This window comes from Mugil cephalus, chromosome 21 (assembly GCF_022458985.1).
Source record: "Mugil cephalus isolate CIBA_MC_2020 chromosome 21, CIBA_Mcephalus_1.1, whole genome shotgun sequence".
In the NCBI taxonomy this organism is placed as follows: Eukaryota; Metazoa; Chordata; class Actinopteri; order Mugiliformes; family Mugilidae; genus Mugil; species Mugil cephalus.
The window spans coordinates 17,304,058-17,323,790 of NC_061790.1; the positions used below are offsets into that span (position 1 = coordinate 17,304,058).

A 19,733-nucleotide genomic window follows, 5' to 3' on the forward strand; every position below is an offset into this window, starting at 1 on the left:
CAAAACAAAATTCAAAACACAATTTATTGTTAACAGCATGACTTTTTTCAGATATAATGTAACTACTACTAACTACAACTAACTGCAGTTTCTCAGGTCTAGGTTCAGCAACATTATGCCCAAAGTCAGCTGACTACCTGAATATACCGAATGACCAGGTTATTCCATCAATGGATATTTTTCTTCCCTGATGACACGGACATATTCCAAGATGACATGACCAGGATTCATGGGGCTCAAATTGTGAATGAGTGGTTCAGGGAACACGAGACATCATTTTCACTCATGGTTTGGCCGCCACAGAGTCCAGACCAGAACTGATAATCACTGATAATCTTTGGTATGTGCTGGAGAAGGCTTTGAGCAGCGGTCAGGCTCTCCCATCATCAACACAAGATCTTGGTGTAAAATTAATACAACACTTTTTTGGAAATAAATCAGATGATTCTTATGCAAACAATGCCACAGTGAATATGTGCTGTAATCAAAGCTAAACCAACCAAATATTAGAGTGTGTGACCTTTTTTTTGTTGGCGGCAACTTTTTTTTTTTTTTTGGCCAGGCAGTATATATCTAATAACGTCCTAGTTTAAAACTCAGACTGCCTTCAAAAATATCAAGTATGTGTGTTTAAAAATGTGTATTTTACAGTGTAACAGTGTTTGCCAGACACTGTAAGCTGCTTTAAGCCATTTTTTGCCACTAGGGAGCACAGAAAAGCACAGGCCTTTGCAACTGCCAGCAGAGCAGGATCGTACGACTAACATGTTAAAAGCTAGGTCACACAGGAAAGCAGCACAGCTAGAATTCATCCATGAGCGAAAAGGTGAACAGAAATTACATGCAGGGTTCGCTGTTAACTAGCTGAGCTAACGCGACTAGCGAGGAACACGCTAGCACTAAAAAGTCACAGTACTCCAAAAAGACTCATTCAAATTATACAGTCATTTGATAACTTAAAATATTGCATATCTGAAATGAATAAAAACTGCGTTCACAGCACCATGAAAGAATTTCAGTCTGTTACTGCTGGGGTATGATGCTGGGCCTCACACAGGTGCAGCCCACGGCGACCGTTTCTGTCCCCAGCATGAAGTCGTACCTTTTCCTTGCCTTCTTCCCTTCATGGGACTTTTTGGAGTGGCTTTTTCTTAGAACTCTGCAGTGGGTTAGAAAAAATCAAATCTTATACTTTATCAGATTATAACGCATTAAAGTATAAGATTTAGCTGAATTTGATTGTACTGGAAGTGTCTATGGATGAAAGCGAAATTAACTGCAGTAACTCAGTCGGCCTAATTCAATTTTTGTAATCCCATTAAATTTAACACAATAAATGCAATGGCTGATTCTGAGCCTTGAGGCTGCACACGGCATACAAATGAACGGCTTTGATATTCTGTTCAATTCACAATAAAATGACTGTGTGAAAAGCTATGGGTGCTTTCACCTCCATTTTATACCGTGTAAAACAAATAAGAATAAAAATCATTTTAAATCTGAACAAAACGATGATTTCTATATTTTTAAGTACCTCTGATCTTGTCGCTCGGTATTTGCGATAGGAATAAACTTGATTTATGTAAATGACGCAGCACTGCACGTAACATCTGAAACTTCTTACTCATTTTAGGACGTTCAGATTCTTATCGGACAGTGCCATCAGGGAGGCGTTCCACAGAATGACAACAATGGCAGATATGCAGACAAAGTCTTGCGAAATCTTGATCTCAATATTGAATGCTCAGGAGGAGACAGACATGTCAAACATTGAGCTGTGGCATTACTTTTGAAAGCATCCTCACTTTATATTCTTATTTAGCCTGGGCTGTACTGTAAACCACCAGTTTATATTTCTGGATGATGCATTCTGCTATAATCCACCCCGGGCATCCTGTTTCAACAGGAAATTTATCCAAATTGCACTTCATTGACTTCCTGAACGACCTCACTATACATTGCAGCATGCACAAGGGAGCGACCCCGGGTCCAGTGACAAAATCAGAGGCAGAGCTAACTGGAAAGTGTTGCAGACTACAGACGCTCACCTTTTGAGAACCAGGACCTGATAGTAGATGGGTTTCGCCTCGAGGGCTTGATCCTCGCCTCCCCCCTGCAGGCTCAGGCAGCCAGTGGTGAGGCACTCAGCGTGTGCCATTACTTTAGGAAAACGAGATGGCACGTCCTCCTCTCTGGAAAGGAGGCAGAAAAGAAGGCAACATAGCAAACTAGCGATTTGTAAAGCGAGGAACACAAGATGACACTGACTAAGCGCCTCACCTGTACTTCCACGGTGTCAGAGACATGTTGGCGATATCTGAGCTACTCCTTTGGGTGGACAGGGGCAGCACTGAGGGATCCAGGACCAGTTTCACACGGTTGACTTTCAGCCCAGATCCCCATCCCAGCCTCGATGAGACCATCTGGTCTTTCCTGGCGGCACAGAGCAGAGAGGCCAAACCCAGGACCAGCAGAGCTCTCAGCGCCTGACCAGGAGAAGACGAGGCAGGAGAAAAGGGAAATTTGCACTGAATTAAATAACAGTATAACTGTAAAAAGCATTATGTTCTCATTGCTTTTTGAATACTAACACATGAAAACATCATATATCTTTCATTTTCCCTTCAGTATTTAACAAGTCATAACTCTACACGAACTGTTCTTATAGCATGATGTCATCTAATCAGTCCGTTCACATTATGTGATATGAGCTTTCTCCAATATAATCTCTCAACCATCGGTGAGAGTCCGGGATAAGTAAGGCAAGCGTGACTCACCAGCAGCATGACTGTGTCGTCTCGCTTTCAGAGCCTGGCTTTCACTGCGAAGTGCTCCCCTGCTCGTCTCTTAGGTCTGGATCTCAGCACTGTTTATACGCCGGCAGAGTGTGTTGGTGTGTGTTGGCAGGGCGTGCAGTGCATTTCCGCTATGACTGTCACTGATTCTGAAGATATACACACTCATCTTTAAACAAGATAAACTTTTGTGGTCGTCAGTTCTTTCTCCATCACCTTTCATTCCCAGACAGTGTTTGCATTTTCTCGCTGTAAAGACTTTATTACCACAGCATATATACATACATATATATCTATATATATGTGTGTATATATGTACATACATACATATATGTACATATATACACACATATATATCTATATTTATGTATGTATATATATATAAATGTTCGTTACAAATGCAAACAGCATGCACTTGATCTTTTTTTTTTTTTTATCTCACCTGATTTTGACCTGCATGAAAAACTTTTTCTTCTCGTGTGTGTGATCTCAAATATGACACCTTCATAAGTCTGTCAAAAGGTGTCACAACGTTCCACCTACAGACCTTTCTGATGTGGCTGTGAATATAGTACACCATTCGTTCCTTCTGTAGGGATTTTTCTCATTTTTATTTTTTAGGAAATCATGTGTTTCAGTAAGAACAACAACAACAAAAAAAAGGGGGAAAAAAAATTTTGCTAACATGCAACTCTGAAAAATGTCTGACCGGTGTCCAAACCGAATCAGAGGGGATTCTGCCAAGCACCAAAACACGACCTTATTCAAATGGTTCAAATACGAGTTGAAACAGGTCTTCGAGTAGAACCAGAAGACAGATTCAAATAAATAAAACACTCTTCCAAGAAGTGTTTAACTTCCACCAGTAACCAGGCTCGTTTTGTGACATTATCTCAGTATAAAGCAAACAGCATTTAATCGCGATTAACCGCCTCTTCTTTATTTATTTATCCAAGTCACAGAATGCGTTATAGTTGCAACTACTCCTACGCACTGCCAGCCAGTCTAAACAATGTAGGTCAAGGAAATGCTGACGAGGATTCTGGTAATAAATCAGCATAGCTCACACTGTGCGATAACATCTTTGTTCACATTATGAGTAAGGTCTCACAAACTGGAGCACAGCTCTACTGGATGTATAATGAACTATGACAAGTGCACAGGTAGTCTGACACCATTAGCCCCTCTAAAGGCAACGCGCTAAAACAATACACCGCATTTACCGCATGTGAATATGCGGCAAACTTCTAATAGTTTAGAATAAATGTAAAGTAGTAGCACTTTTCTCTTATTATCTTATTATTACTCTTATTATTATTATTTTGATAATTTGCATACAGAGTGGAATATTGTGGCCTAATAAAATGCTTTAATTAAAAAAATATTGCAGCAAAGTGAGTCACATATTTAAAATCCATCTTGCAACCTGCAGCCTATGGAGGCCTGAGTGTGCTACTAGAAGTCAAAAAATAATAAACTGATACATTGACTAAAACCTATTATATACGGATTGATTAAATTCACAATTAAGTTTATAAAAACGAAAAACAAAAGAGTGTGACAAAATATCCATTCAGAGTGACAGTTGTATAATTGTATTTCATGTCTGTCTTTAAATAAAGAATTCATCATTGCAGGTTTTTAAATGATGCAGATTTTTGTCATTCAGTTTACTGCAAGTCCCATTCCCTTCTCGAAATTAGTTTTGATGTGAACAACATTCAGTTTTTTGGCTGTGTTGCCCAGAGGTAGATCGAAACAACGTCCCTGTCTATGTAGAGTGTGAAACAACTCACAACACACTTACTGCGAAAACTTGAAACAGGGAAACGGTTAGACCGATTCTATCCAAAAGTCACAAAATCTGCCTGGTTGCACCTCTAAAGTTTCATCACCGTGCATCTTGATCATTTGATTTGTTCAAGTGTAAAGAGGACATTTTGTTTTTAAACTGTGGTACATGCTAAACGACAGTCTTGATTGACTTTTTTACGGTGGGACATCTGTGTAAAGAAAAAAAAACATAGCGACTGAGTAAGCTGACGTTTCGCCACTCATCTCAGTAGCCTCCTCAGTTCTAAAAGAAAGCTGGGGTTTAATTAGGAGTATCAGAAACTTGTAGATTAAACAGTTTGATCTTGTATTCTTTCTTACTCCAAATAAGTCTTTCCCCCTCTTACGAGAAACTTTCTCTACAAGTTCAGTTTTTTTTTAACATACTATGACCTGGATCACCGCACCTCTTTCTAGTCTTTGTGCTAAACTTGGTTGGGTGTTGATGCTTTGTATTTACCTTAATAAAATGAAAATTAATGAAAATCTTCAAGACACAATTTGGTCTCCATAGACGCCCATCCATCCATAGGGTTTATATACTCTACTTATTTATGCTTTAAAATCATTTACAGCCCTGTTTTGTTTTTTGTGTTTTGTCTGTTCCTGTTTATTTCTTTTTAAAGGCAGGGATGATCCAGCCAGCCAGCTATGTGATGACTTACATAATTGTTGCCTGAATTATTTCCCAGAGGTGAAGTTTGACTTGACGCAGAAAGAACATGGAGTTCAAGCTTATAAATTTGAAGGGCTCCTCGTCACAAGCGTGGCTCAGATGAGTTTACATCTAACCTGTGCATCCAGCAGTCATCAAAGACAAAATTAGGATTCTCATTATGCGCCGAATTATAGACAGAGAAAACAATAAAGCACTCAGATTTCAGAGGGACCACAGGCTGGCGAAGAGCCCCTGACGAGTTTATGAGAAGCGCATAATAAGATACACCAAGTCAGAAGAATGAGGTCAGCGAATTAAATATGTGATCTGAAAATTACAGAATAATTCAAAGTGTGGAACAGTGATAAACGAGATGCCTGATGTTTATGTGTAATTGGGTGCAAAAAGGAGACAAATGGTTCAAGCGTAGCACACCAACACCAACGATATGTCGACCAAGATTTCTTGAAGGTTAAGTTAGTGGGAGGTTAGTGGGCCGGTTACACATCTGTCTACTATCATTGCACCTGATAACCAGCCGCAGCGGGTTTCTGTGAAACAAGACGCACGACATGTTACCAACTGCCTACAGTTCTTTTTCCATCAAACACACGTGCCTATTGAACTCTAAATGTTACCTTAGGATTCACTTGTTTCTGGCCAGTCTATTAAATACACGTCTATCTAATAATTTAATAATGTCCATTTACTCTGTTAGCTTGGTTTTTGGTCCCTACCAAACAAAAAGTGAATGGACTTGTGGAGTTTTGAGAAGACGCTTCATCCGAGTAGCTTGTTCAGTTCTAAGGGACTGGTGGGAAGTTGAAACTCTGTGAGTAAAACCCATCACAAACTTGCTCGACTTGTTTCTGTGAGAAGCAGTTACTGGTGCAACTAATTCCCATTAAGCGCTGGTTACCTACCTGTGCCACAGAGTGTTCCTCTTTAAACCTCAACTTTCCACCAGCCTCTTAGAACTGAAGAAGCTGCTCAGATGAAACGCCTTCAAGAGACTCTGCAAGTTCAGTTGCCTCTGGAAACACCCTTTTGGATTAACCATGACCTGGATGACTGAGAACCTTCACACACAAATGGTGTCTGATTATTTTGTTTTTTAAATGATACATTAAAGAATTTTTACACAGTGTGCTAATTTTTTATCTGGCGAGAAACTGGTTGGCTTAGACTAATAATGGGTTAAAAACTCAGTTTTTTTGCTAAGCTAACTAACAGCTTGATTTGCCTTTAAATTTCCTAAATGGATGATAGTCACTTTTGTAGTCGAGAAAGAATTTCCACTGACGATGTGAATTTCTCTACGGAATAAAACTAATTATTGAAAAACTCACCACAAGCGTTTCCTTGCGCTTCAGCTTCAACATAAATAAAAAACACATTTCAGTCTCATGCCCCTAAAGCTTCAGGTATATATATAAAAAAAAAATGAAAGTAATGTTATGCATGGGGGCTGTAGCCTTTGACACAGTGCGAAATGAAACAACAGTGGGTGTACGGAGCTCGAGGCCTCCTTTGTCCTCAGTGACGATGATGACAGCATTTGCGAGCTCCTCTCTGGGGCAAGATGTACAATAATTTGGTCGCATCTTCACCCCGATCTGAGCTAGATTTAGTCACATCCTGAAGTTGCGGCAACCAAGTTGCAGTGATTTCTGTGGGCCACCACCACCTGACATACCGGGTATGAATACAGGATGGAGCTGAAAAAAACAAACAAAACACTTATCTTCTAACCGGTGCGGATGTGGGTGAACCATCTCCCACACAAACTGGGGTCCGGATTCTTCGGGAGGTTTAATCGCTTCTTGTAAAACACACGTGTAGACAAGCAGGAAGAGATTTAATGATGTCAGAATAGTTCATTCCGGGAAATGACACTGATCCATCTTATTTTACCGACAAAAAGAAAGTCGTCTGAGAATGACTCGTCAACCCCGTCAGTTCAAGAACATGAGCCGTCCTGTGATTTTACAAAGCATGACATTTTATTTATTTTTTTAACTACAGTTAAGTCACAATATGAAAACTTGTCAACTATATACAAATCCAAAAACAACAGAAGTAGGCAAACACTTCTTTATCGTATCCTTATTACGGTGTAATAACGTTTCATTGTTTACTGAAAACTCTGCAGTATAATGAGACACTGATCACACTCCTGGATGCTTTACTATAGTAGCCTGTTGATATATGTGATAAGGACATGATAAAACAACATTGCCACTATTAAACAGATACAACAAGTGCATAAATGTGCAAGACTTTTGCACTGGTCTTGCTCACGAACATTTATGGAGAATCATGAAAACAGATGTGAACTGGTGGAATAGTAGAATACACATCAAACCCAATAAATGTAGATTTTGATATATCCGCTGCTTCTTTCTGAGTCCATGTAATAAATTTTGTGAAACAGTCAAATGCTCCTCCCTCAGATGAGGAAGATGATGTCGTCGGCCACCATGACCTGGTTGTCGTCCTGCATGCGAGCCAGAGCGGCGTGAACATCTGGCTCTGTGAACGGATCCTGGCGGCCCTTGTTGATGCACTCCATCAGCATCGTCATCTTCACGGACTGAGCGTGTGCGGACTGGAAGACGGCGAATAGGGATGACTTGAACTCCTTCAGTCTGGGGAAGGAAATCAGGAGAGATTAGGTAAAGCTAACTTACTCCAAGTTCCAGTTGTGAATCCTTATTCTCAAATTGAAATTACCATTCCCTAAAATCTATGGCAATCTTCACTTTGTTTTAAGCATTACTTCTACGTCTTAGCCTACAATGTAACCTGACATGCACCTACCCACAACTCTAACTCCAGGTCATAGCACAGACCACAATGGCTGTAATAAGCCTTAAATGCATTTCCTTCTTTACACATTTCAGTAGCTGGACAAGCAGAGAAAGTTCTCCTTTGTTCAGCCTCCTACACACCATCTACTCAGGGATTTCAGTGATCCACATTACGCTCAGATCTCACGGTCTTGTCAGTGCACTGCCATGAAATAAATATCGCTATATATTTGCCAAACATGACATAGGGCTAATTCACCCATGCACTTCAATTAACAATCGTAAACAACGCATTTTATTTGTCTGACTGAACAATATGGACGAAAATCTCTGGGCCTCTCCTCGCAGCTCAAATATAGAGCAGATACAACAACGTCATGGTGTAAATTGCTGACGCGAGATGCCTGTTCACACTGAAGTCGACCCTTTCACACTGCACAAAGGTTGACTCAGGCTTTTCGTGCAGTGTGAAAGGGGCTTAAGCCAGCCACCTACAGTGGAAGCCTCACATGGACCAGGTGTGGGAGTGTAAACGCTGAGTTTAAACACCGAACAGGGAACCATCGCAGGCTTTAGAAATGAGTCACCCACCTCTCTGCAGAGAGCTCCGCGCCATCGGCCTGTGATGTAGCATCCATGGGCTCCTCTCCTCGCTGCGGTTTGGCGCGTTTCGAAGTGCCGGCCTGAACTACAGAAACATGAAGACATGTGTGAGAACTTGAACTACAGCATGCGTACATAGATGATGCACACAGAGAGGTAGAAGAAACCTATGTGCTATTAAAGCGATGGGGTATAGGATTTTGTTATTGACAATGTTGGTCAAGAATCAGGTTTTTTGGACACTACTTCTATAAATACACTGCAAATATTGTTATATATTATTATTATTATATTAAAAGTGGCAACAAAGGTGTGTTTAAACTGCATGTAATAATACTTTAAATACAACAGAAGTGTGTCAGACTAGTGTAACTACCTAAGGTCATCATACAATGTTTATTTCAACTCTTAATAAAGAAGCAAATATTCATGCAAAATACTAGTGTCAATTATAATTTTATATCTATATATCTATACATATATATCTATATATATGTGTGTGTGTGTGTGTTAGAATTACTAGAACATAATTACTTCCCGCAAACTGAATAAACTGATTTTACACTTGCATGTGAGGTGTTCTATACATATTCAGAACAAAAAACTGCCCAGAAAAATAATTTACTAGTTCTGTCATTCAGACTGTAATACTCTACAGTGGTGTGATGATGATAAGACTGCTGCTTACTGTCAGGCACATCCTGCTCTTCACTGAAGTCATACGGGCTGTAGGGCTCACTGCCTTGAGAACCACGTCGCCCCCTGCAGGACAACAAAGAAAAGTGTTATTACAGACGAGGAAATTAGAGTACTTTTAATTACAGTGAACGGCAGGTGTTTATTATTCTGCAATCTGGAGATGGGTATGCATGTCTCTACCTCTTCCTCTGAGTCTTCTGTGACGGCTGCGTCTCCTCGACCTCTTCCTCCTCTGAACCAGAGTCGCGATCCTGCTTCGAACGTTTCTTCTCTTTCTCCAAAACCTGTAAAAAAAGAAATAAATAAAAAAAATACACACACACATTAGACACAGGTTATTTACCATGTTACTGCAGAACTCTAACCTGCTTTGACAAATAGTGTTCGGAACTGAAAAGCTGTGCGAACCTTTTTGAAGTAGGCGAACTGAACGAGCTCCACAGCGACCTCCGTGTCCTCCAGCTCTATGGCTTTGCTCATGCGGGCCTTGGCGTGTGCCGTGGCCAGACGGATAAGGGTCTCTAGAGAACGGGCCGTCACTGGAGAGGTCTGAGGAGGGGAGAGGGAACACGGTCATGCTAATGATTAAATAAATCAAAATGGCATGTATGGTTCTTAACTAGTTGAAACCATCCTCCTCACCCTTGCGATATCAGCAGCCAGCTGTTCCTGGCTCCTCAGCCTCGAGTACTCCTCTGCGATGTGATTGGCTGCCTCCTCCGTCAGCACAGGTGTCACAGCCTTGGCGATGTGGATGTACTTCCTCATGAACTCCTTACTCACAATCTTATCCCTGAAACAAAAAAAGGGCCAACCTTAACTTTTGAGCGCAGCCATGCAGATTTACAGTTTTCATAAGCTTAATTATTATACACGACATGAAGTTATTTTCCTCACTTCTTTCTCCTGCTTCCATGCAGCAGGTTGTTGTGTTTCTCATATATCTGCAGTGTCTCATCCTCTGCGGCCACCGAGTCTGGGTCTTCAGTAGTCAGGACGTCTACTGTGCCACCCAAGGCCATGGCTAAGAGAAACACAACCCAACAATTTAAGACATTTTATTTTCATTTACGCCAAAATGTTGCGCATCGCTGTCAAAGTGTATTAAGTACCTGCTCCATCCTGCTCACGGGGGTCGCGGTAGCGGTGCATCCTGAGCACATGGTCAGAGATCTCGCGGTCCTGCTCCGGGTCCATCTGGTCCAGCACGATGAAGAGGAGGTCGAAACGTGACAGCAACGAGTCCTGGAGGCCGATGTTCTCCATGGGGGTTTTATACTGGTCGTACTGCAGAGGCGATGAGAAAGGTGAACGTCGATGGGTGGTTTAAAAGCAGACGTTCGTGCTTCTCATCCAAACGGGTGACTCACCCTGCCGTAGACGGGGTTGGCGGCTGCGAGCACGGAGCAGCGGGCGTTGAGGCGGGCGTGGATGCCGGCCTTGGCGATGGTGACGCGGCCCTGCTCCATCACCTCGTGGATGGCCGTGCGGTCCATGTCGGACATCTTGTCGAACTCGTCGATGCACACCACGCCGCGGTCAGCCAGCACCATGGCACCCGCCTCCAGACGACGCTCACCTGGTGGGGGAGGAACAAAAGCAGACAATGTGTTTAAAAAGCAAAAAATAAAGAAAGAAATTGCTTGCGAACAACAAATGGCGGAGAGGGTACCTGTCTCCTGATCAGTGGTGACGGCAGCAGTCAGACCGACACCGGATGAGCCTCGTCCTGTGGTGGGGATGGCTCTGGGCGCTGTGTGCAGCACGTAACGCAGCAGCTGGGATTTGGCCACTGATGGATCACCTAGAAAAAGAACAATGGGGTAAATATCTGTCTCGCGTACAAGTCAAGACTGGACCGCTAAAAAAAAAACAAAAAAATGAATAAGTGGATTTGGGGGGGGGGGGGCTACACTACCGATGAGTAGGATGTTGATGTCTCCTCTGATCCGGGAGCCGTTCTCTAGCACCTTCTCAACGCCTCCCAGCAACATGCACAGAATAGCCTTCTTGATGTACTCGTGGCCGTGGATACTGGGAGCCAGAGAGCGAGCCAGCTGATCGAACACATCCTAAAAAGAAAAAAAATACTGTTTTAGTTTCTGATTTGGTGAAAGATTTTTTTTTAAGTGCGAGCAACTGTGAAAAAAACTGGGAAAACGTCCTTACTATGGACCGACTCTGACAGAAGTTTCTGATTTTGGCCACATCGTCAGCAGAGAAATTCGGGGATACTTCTTTGCTCATTTGTTTGACGTGGCAGGCTATCATGATGGTCCTGTAAGGTAACGGAGGGAAAAATGGTCACGTCGATAATGAATTAAGTTGCAAATCACAACTCGCACTTTATTTGATCTTCTTACCTGAAGGTACCAGAGGTGAAGCCTCCCTTCTTCCCAGGCAGGCAGCGGTATGTGCCAACGACCTGCACTCTGTCTCCTGGTTTGACCACGTCCACCAGGTCGTTGTCCAGGATGATGTCCACGGAGCGAGGGAGCTGGCCGGCGGGGGCTTTCTCTGGCATCTCCTGCACCGTGATGGTCTGGTGGTCCTTATAGATGGACAGGCCAAATTCTGTCTCCAGGGGGTTGTTCTCCTCATCCTGGTGGGTGAAACGGAAAGAAAGACACTCAGCCTCGCTGTTAACATAACATCCAATAATGATGACGTGTAAATAATTACCTTTGTGGGGTAAATGGCACTTGAAGGGAAGGCATCCAGGGAGGTCATGTCCGTGTACTTCCTTTCCATGGTCTTCTTAGTGGCCGGGCAGTAGTGAACACTGCGCACAACTTTGGGGCGGACCAGAGAACCTACAAGGACGATGGGAGAAGGGATTATTGACCCTACCTATTGTAATATTGTCTTATACTTAATTGTCCTATATATATTTTATTTACATGATGCAAGGGTTAGGGTTACACTTGAGAAGCAGGGGTCAAAAGCTCAAATAGTAAACTCACACTTGGTGATGATGCCCTCCACACAGACCATGCTGCCCAGCAGCCGGGAGGTGAGCGTTCGCGGGGAGACGTGCTTGGAACCGAAGCTGCCCTCCAGGCCGATGAAGAACTCCTCGTACTGCTTGGCGTAGGTGGCGTCCACCGAGGCCACCAGGTCCTTCAGAGCCCGCTGGAACGCCAACAGCTCTTCGAAGGCGTTGTTCATCAGTCTGACAGAGACAGCAAACCACTTCAAACTTCTAATACCTTTAATCAGTCACTTCCTCTACACATGGCGTGTATTCAGCACCTCAAGCTACAGAAATATAGTTAAAATCTACAAAAAAAATCCTTTTTTCATGTGAACATACGAAATAACAATAACATGCAAATATGTAATGTCCAGCTTCACACTTTCTTGAATGTTACATACAAGTCTGCTTTACACCGAAAAATAAATAAATGAACGACTCAGCATGTAACCAATTACTTTTGCGTCATTTAAAGACCACTTTGTCAACATCTTGTTTCAGATGCGTTTATGTACTCATATGTTTTTATTTCGTCCTTTAAATGACTATCCACAATACTCTTTGGTGCATTCAATGGCCTGTCAGCTCCCTACACGCTCGGACCAACACAAAGAGCTCCTCTCTCCTTACTTGGCAGCTCGGGCCTCGTTGCGTCTCCTCAGGTCGTTTATGTTGACGATGAGTCGAGCTTTATTCTCGCTGATCATGTCCCGGACCTTGCTCTGGTAAATGCCCTGGTCTTGCTGCAGGTTGGGCAGAAAAAAAAAACGGACACACGTTGGACGCTCGTTCATTTTACCCCGAGTTTGGGAAATATGACCTCACATTGATTCACAACACAAGCAAGCCTTAAAACAGACCATCTTTTACACGTCGTTTAATACGAATTTGCAAATATTTAGCTGCCGGTACCGACATTTCTTCGAAATGAACCAAATTAAGGTTACTTCTTTTGTTGAGACCGCATGGTTTCTCATTGCATCTCCACAACACAGCGTTTAACCGGATAAAAGTCTAACTTACATCGTCGTCCAGAAAGTCCAGGTAATCCCGCTGAGCCTCTCTCATCTCGCGGTCATCTACGACGTCAGTTGCCATTATGAACAATTTGTTATTACGCCTGAAAAACTTAAAATATTAAACGAGCCTCTGCGTCGACCTCTCCGCTGCCGTCAGACCGCACAACTGGAGGATTTTCGCGCCACTGCGTGCCGGCGCACAAGTAGAGCGTGAGACGCGATTGGTCAAAGTGCCACGCGCTCCTTTGCGTAGTGGGCGGGAAAATGTGCAGCCGTCCAATAGAGTCCCCGTGTCACCACGTGACCCCGCCCCGCTGAAGAACTCCCGCGAAAACGGAGCAGGAAGCGGCGGGGCTATTGGAAGAGGAAGAAAAGCTTCTCCCCTCCCCCAGGAGATGGCGACATTTTTCATATTTATTTTCTGACCCTACATACTGTATTATAACATGACATCAAACCAACAACTACCACATTTCAACAAAAGATCTATCAGTTTATTTAATCGGCAATTAAAATTGTAACTAAGGAGAGGTGCAGAATAAACTCCACAGAATCAAGTCAGGTTACACTTACACCTACACATACATATTGCACCTATTGCACACTAATTTATATTGTAACATAAGTTCCATAACCGACCCACACTGCTATATATCTTGCCAATAACTTATCTGGTTTGAATTTGCATTAACACTATGATAGTGTTAATGCAAAAGGTAAAATAAAATAAAAAGTAAAAAAAAAAAAATACTGGGACTGAGCTAATTAACGTGGAAATTACATGGATATCACCATCACCTTGCTTGATCACTGAGCTCACTGAGTGAGGAAAAGCAGTCAGACTGCATATGGAACATGCATAGTACAGTATCAGACAGCAGATGGAGACACGCATATGAATGGAAATGTAATCATCATAATGTACTGAATGTATGAAACTGTGTGATGCATCATGGTTCATTTTAACAAAATGTACTGTCTGAGTTTTGTCAACAATGAATGTGAATAATGTCACACTATTTTCACTTGAACCGCAGTATAACTAATAAACATTAAGCAACATTTAAAGTTTGCATTTTAAAAACAAAATTAAATGAAAAGGTTGCAGGGAAGGCGCTGATATATCATGACTGCACCTGGGGGCGTTTCTGAGATTGTGTCCCCGCCCACATCATCAGCTCCAGGCTGTTGGGCCAGACCTTTTCTGCAGGTAGCCTGAGAAACCTCAAATAGACATCAGATCTGTGATTTTCCTGTTAGGAAATTCTGTTGTGCAGATAGGCTTTATTTTTCATCTTTCAGACGTGCGACTCCAGAGTAGTAACAGGCATCCTTTTGATACAGGTGAGACCATTTTCCTTTTGTTTTGTGTTTGTGTCTGTTTTAAAATATCAGGAATGTGGAAAAAACAACTTGTGTTTCTTTCTACATACAACTCTTTCCTTGCAAAGTCTAAAGATATTTAATAAAACGAAGATTTCAGTTCTTAGATTAGCTATTTAACTGTAATCGGATGTTTTTTCGAGGGCAAATTTAAATGCTTTCCTAAATCCACGAGCTACGGTGTCACCTTGTTTTTCACTTCCAAACTATCGTAGAAGATGTGTATCGGTGCAGGTGTTCACGGCAGATGGGCAGTCTCAAGAATATTGTTTCCATGACGTAACAACAGAAAGGTGCACCTTTTATATACAGAGATATTTTTGAAAAGCAGTGCACGCTCTTATTGGAGGGTGTTTGACCTGTTGCCTCTGTTTGTGCACACATACTTTAGCTCTGGTTTACATTCTTCTCTGGTGATAACTACAGGTTTGACTACAATTTACAGCATGACTCAAGTGGGAAGGAACATCTCCCTTTTGTGATGTAGCTGTGTTGTGGGTATTGGTTTTGTTACTTTGTGTGGTGCAAGCCTTTAATTGTAATGTGTCAAAAGATTAGCATCACAAGTTTTCAGCCCAGATCTACATCCTTCATATGCAGATGCCTTCATTTAAAATTCAGAGAGACCAGTCTTGGTTTCTGTCAGTAGGGATTCCACAGTGTGGAATTTTTATTCATTTATTTATTTATTTATTTTTTAGTTAGTTAAATCTGAATGAAAGGGAGCAGGGATCAATTTAAATTAAAAAAAAAAAAAAACAACAACATAATAAGCAACAACATAATGATAACAATTAAATAAAACGAAATAAAATAGCTGGCCAACACTGAAAGTCACGTTCCATTTTAGTTCCCAAGATACAATTCTGTCACACAAACAAAACGAAAAAATGAAATTTTCTTTCATGATCTTTCATGACTACACGATGGATATAATAATCAAACTAACATGTTTCGTTATTTTCCTTAACATACTCTCATTTAAATGTAAATTTTGTTTGGTTTCTTTGTTCAGATTGTTCCATAAAGTGAATCCTTTCACAGAATCACAACGTTCCACAAGTTTAATCCTGAATCTTGTTACTTGCTTTCTCTTTTTTTCAAATCTTTTCTTATTAAACGTATCCCCCAATTCTAATCCCACTCAGCTTGTATTAGGCTTAGACTCGATTGCTGAATTCACAAATCACACCACATCGAAGCACATGGTGCCTTCCTTATAGATAATGGTGCATAGTATTACTCAGTAATCGGGCACTTTTCAGATATCTGTTGAACCTTATGCTGACACTACCTTGATGGGGCTCAGAACAGGAGGAGATGAGAGGACTTGCAGGGGTGAGGTGCAGTGGCTGATAGACTCACTTGTCCCTCAGCAGAAAAAAAAAAAAAAAAGGAGGGACAAAACTAACCCTGTCCCTTCTACATCAGCACTGGTGACTGTGATGAGAGGGTCGCCACTTTCAAATTCCTTGGGTTTTATATCTCCAAGGACCCAGAGCGACCCAGAGCTGTCACTGTGCAGTACTATAAAGTGCGCTTTATCCTGTTTGGCCAGCACCGTAGTGGCCAGCACCACTCCCTGACAATACAAATTCCTCAGAAACGAGATGAGAAGCTGCTGGTGACCTTCTACCATTGAGAGTATGGTGCCGTACTCCATCACCTTGTGCCACGTTGGCTGCACAGAAGTTGACAGTAAAAGCTACAGAGGGTCATGGGAGACACAGAAGAATCAATACCAGAACAAATAGACATACAAACTGTTTTTAATCCATGAACTATCTGGACACTCAATGTCCATATGAGCCACTAACTTCACCCAGGTTCTAATCTGTATAAAAAGTGTGCATATTTTGTTTCTCTCAGTATTCCTGCTGTGCCCTGAGCCATTGTACAACATTTCATTTTGATATAAGTCTGAATGAAAAATATAGTTTGTCTAATAATAAGTCTAAGTCTACTAAGTATATGGGTAATTTCACTTGGAATATCCATCATGTTCAAAATATTTCTCTAATTAAATCATGCTGGTTACTTGACACAAATCTGCAGTGCATGACTTAAGTGTTTTGTTTTTTTATGAATGTGTTCTTAAGTGTTCAGCCATTCAGTTGTAGCTTTTGTTATATTGGTGACTTTACAATGACAACAACTTATTCATCTTTTTCTGTGTACCAGCCTCTCCTATAATGTAAAGTCCTGCATCTATTTCTTGTCTCCCATAAGTTGTTGCTGTCCGGCCAGTAGCTATGTCAGCTGACATTTTGCAGCGGCTCAGCACCGTGACTGTGGGTGTCAAGCAACTCCGTCGGCTTCCTCGCGTCCCACACCTCTACCCTTCTCCCCTGTCATCACCCAGCCCCACCGTCGCAGCCTCCCAGGTCCCCAGCCTGTTCCGGGAGCCCTACATCTTATCAGGCTACCGTCCCGTTCATCAGGAATGGCGCTGCTACCTCCTCAGCCTCTTTCAGAGACACAATGAAACAGTGAATGTGTGGACTCACTTGCTGACAGGCCCCGTGCTGCTGTTTCACTGGTGGGCCAAAGCAGGCGCCCTGGGGTACACCTTGGACGCGGCCTCTCTACCCCTGACCGTCTTCTTGGTGTCTACTTTAATCACTCTGTTTCTCAGTGTGGCCGCTCACCTTTTGCAGTCACGCTCGGAACACGCGCACTACTTCTTCTTCTTCATGGACTATGTGGGTGTGGCTCTGTATCAGTACGGTTGCTCTCTTGGCCATTACTTCTACACATCAGAGGCAGCGTGGAGGGAAATCGTCGGGCTGCTGTTTCTGCCCGGGGTCGCTGTCCTTGGCTGGCTCTCCTGTGCTGGCTGCTGCTTCGCCAAGTTCAAATACCGGCGGCCATATCCGCCGCAGCGTAAGGTCTGCCAGCTGATCCCTTCTAGCCTAGCCTATCTGCTGGGTGTCAGCCCCGTAGTCCACCGCTTGCTCACAGTCTTCTGGACACAGGAGCCTTCGCTGATCTTCCATGCACTGCAGATCGCCTGTTTCCTGTCGGCGGCCCTGTTCTTCTCTTGTCCCATTCCCGAGCGTTTCTTTTCAGGCCACTGTGACTTTGTGGGCCAAGGTCACCAGATCTTCCACCTGTTTCTGTCCCTGTGCACCATTTTCCAGCTGGAGGCTCTGTTCCAAGACTACGCCAGGCGGAGAGACACCATAGTGGAATTGTTTGGAGAGACACAGCTGTGGTGGGCTTGTGCATCCTCCCTCGTCGTGTTCACAAGCTGCATCCTGACGGCACTAATTATAATGTGGCACATGAACAAGAAACTGTTGAGTGTACAAGAGAGAGACAAGTGACAACTGTTTGGGACAGTAATATTTATTTTCTGTTCAAAAGTCTGTATGCCTGTGAAGAATGTGATAAATTACTATATAAAGAATCAAATGTAGAGAAACGGCTTCTTGTCTGTTCAAGAAAGAAACAGTTGGCTCTAAGGACCCCATAGTTTGCTAACTATGGCTAAAATTTTCCACAGTGGCCCATTTGACTGCTGTTGATGAGGCTGCTCTAATGACATTTCCAAAGAATAATGATGTATTTCTGTTCCGTATTTTCTGAAAACACATAAACCTATAACCATTGTGGCTGCGAAGGTGATGCATATGAAGCACTTTCATCATAATCTGATTTAATTCAATCCAACCTGCCTCTCAAGCTTTTTTGCCACAAAGGATCTGTGCTCTCTAAAGCAAGTGAGTCACCTTAAAAAAAAAACAAAAAAACAAAAAAACAAAAAAAAAACAGAGTGAAAGAGTCAGTCTAGTTTTTGGAGTTAGAAATGAACTAACTAGATAACTGTTGACCAAACAGGCTAGTTTAATACGTATGCAGTCGCCCACTTACTCCTCGAAGTGGGAGAAATCCTGCAGCAGACCCACTTCCACTAAAGCGTGAAAGCTGGAAGAGACGGCAGAGGGCAACACTGCCCCACAGAGGCAAAAAGCAACAACTGCATTTTTTTTTTTTTTTTTTTTTTTTACTGTACACTAAATGACTTTCCCCACTCCACAATGAAGATGTGGTGATGGGATGACTGTCTATATTTATTTCTATTTTCTCCTTTGCCCTTTTACTGTTGATTTATAAAGCCTGCGATAAAACACCACTTTACTTTATGGTATTTTGTGGATTTACACTAGCCAGATAACCAACAATGTCAAGCACTATACTCTACTGACATAAAGACAACCTACAAGGAAATAGTAAATGTTGGCAAATACCATATATTTAGAACAGTCTAGGAACAGGCTTGGCTCTCTGAGAAACCAGGTTATTGTCAGACTTTCCCTGTTCTTTGTATTTGTACTTCAACCCTTTCAAAGGCAGCAGCCACTCCTTTTGTTTGTAGTAAATGAGGTAAAGGACAGGTTTCAGGGTGACCTGGTATCAGTAAATGAGTCAGAACTATTTCTTAGCTTGCTTAATTTAGTTAGATTAACACAGATACTTTAAACATTCTGCAATTTGAAATTGAAAAGTTGGCACAAGACAAAGACATACCTCTGTGTGCGTGAAAGGGCGTGCTCTGTTGAGTGGGTGCATAGTTTACCTGGTGAACCTGGAAGGTAAAAGGGAGAAAAATGGGAAATGGGGAAAGTAAATAAAGAAACAGATGTTTCTTGAATGGATTTTATATACAACTGCACCCCTTTAAAATTCACTATATATTCTATCTGACCACATTTTAGCGTTGCCTGAAGGATATTTTTAACCTTAATTTGGACAGGTCAGTAACTGTAGTTGTTGAATCCATGAAAGATTTTCTCTCGCAAATTCATAATGGGAACATGTTTGTATTACATCCAGGTTCAATTATGAGCAACCATTTTCCCTGGCTTGATCCCTCACCACTATAGGGGTAACTTATCTACATCAGTGGCGTTCCTTGGTTGTGGAGGGGGGAGGCCCAGGCAAATACGTACTACCAAT

General features: G+C 42.2%; 3 protein-coding genes across 3 annotated transcripts; 1 reads left to right on the forward strand and 2 right to left on the reverse strand.

Annotated features, from left to right (window-relative positions):
• Window positions 1–5: 5 nt before the first annotated feature.
• On the reverse strand, window positions 6–2,916 carry il17a/f3 (interleukin 17a/f3). Its single transcript, XM_047573790.1, has 4 exons — window positions 2,778–2,916; window positions 2,281–2,486; window positions 2,049–2,192; window positions 6–1,159 (listed from the first exon to the last, which is right to left on the reverse strand). The coding sequence occupies exons 1-4, from the start codon at window positions 2,784–2,786 to the stop codon at window positions 1,024–1,026; spliced, it is 495 nt and encodes a 164-aa protein (XP_047429746.1). The 5' UTR covers window positions 2,787–2,916; the 3' UTR covers window positions 6–1,023.
• Window positions 2,917–7,286: 4,370 nt separating this feature from the next.
• mcm3 (minichromosome maintenance complex component 3) lies at window positions 7,287–13,584 on the reverse strand. Its single transcript, XM_047574379.1, has 17 exons — window positions 13,396–13,584; window positions 13,003–13,115; window positions 12,362–12,570; window positions 12,081–12,211; window positions 11,762–12,000; window positions 11,568–11,676; window positions 11,317–11,470; window positions 11,071–11,202; window positions 10,769–10,977; window positions 10,511–10,685; window positions 10,296–10,422; window positions 10,041–10,191; window positions 9,807–9,947; window positions 9,579–9,682; window positions 9,388–9,461; window positions 8,688–8,784; window positions 7,287–7,934 (listed from the first exon to the last, which is right to left on the reverse strand). The coding sequence occupies exons 1-17, from the start codon at window positions 13,468–13,470 to the stop codon at window positions 7,736–7,738; spliced, it is 2,439 nt and encodes an 812-aa protein (XP_047430335.1). The 5' UTR covers window positions 13,471–13,584; the 3' UTR covers window positions 7,287–7,735.
• Window positions 13,585–14,590: 1,006 nt separating this feature from the next.
• On the forward strand, window positions 14,591–18,192 carry paqr8 (progestin and adipoQ receptor family member VIII). Its single transcript, XM_047573975.1, has 2 exons — window positions 14,591–14,735; window positions 17,004–18,192. The coding sequence occupies exon 2, from the start codon at window positions 17,027–17,029 to the stop codon at window positions 18,098–18,100; it is 1,074 nt and encodes a 357-aa protein (XP_047429931.1). The 5' UTR covers window positions 14,591–14,735; window positions 17,004–17,026; the 3' UTR covers window positions 18,101–18,192.
• Window positions 18,193–19,733: the final 1,541 nt, after the last annotated feature.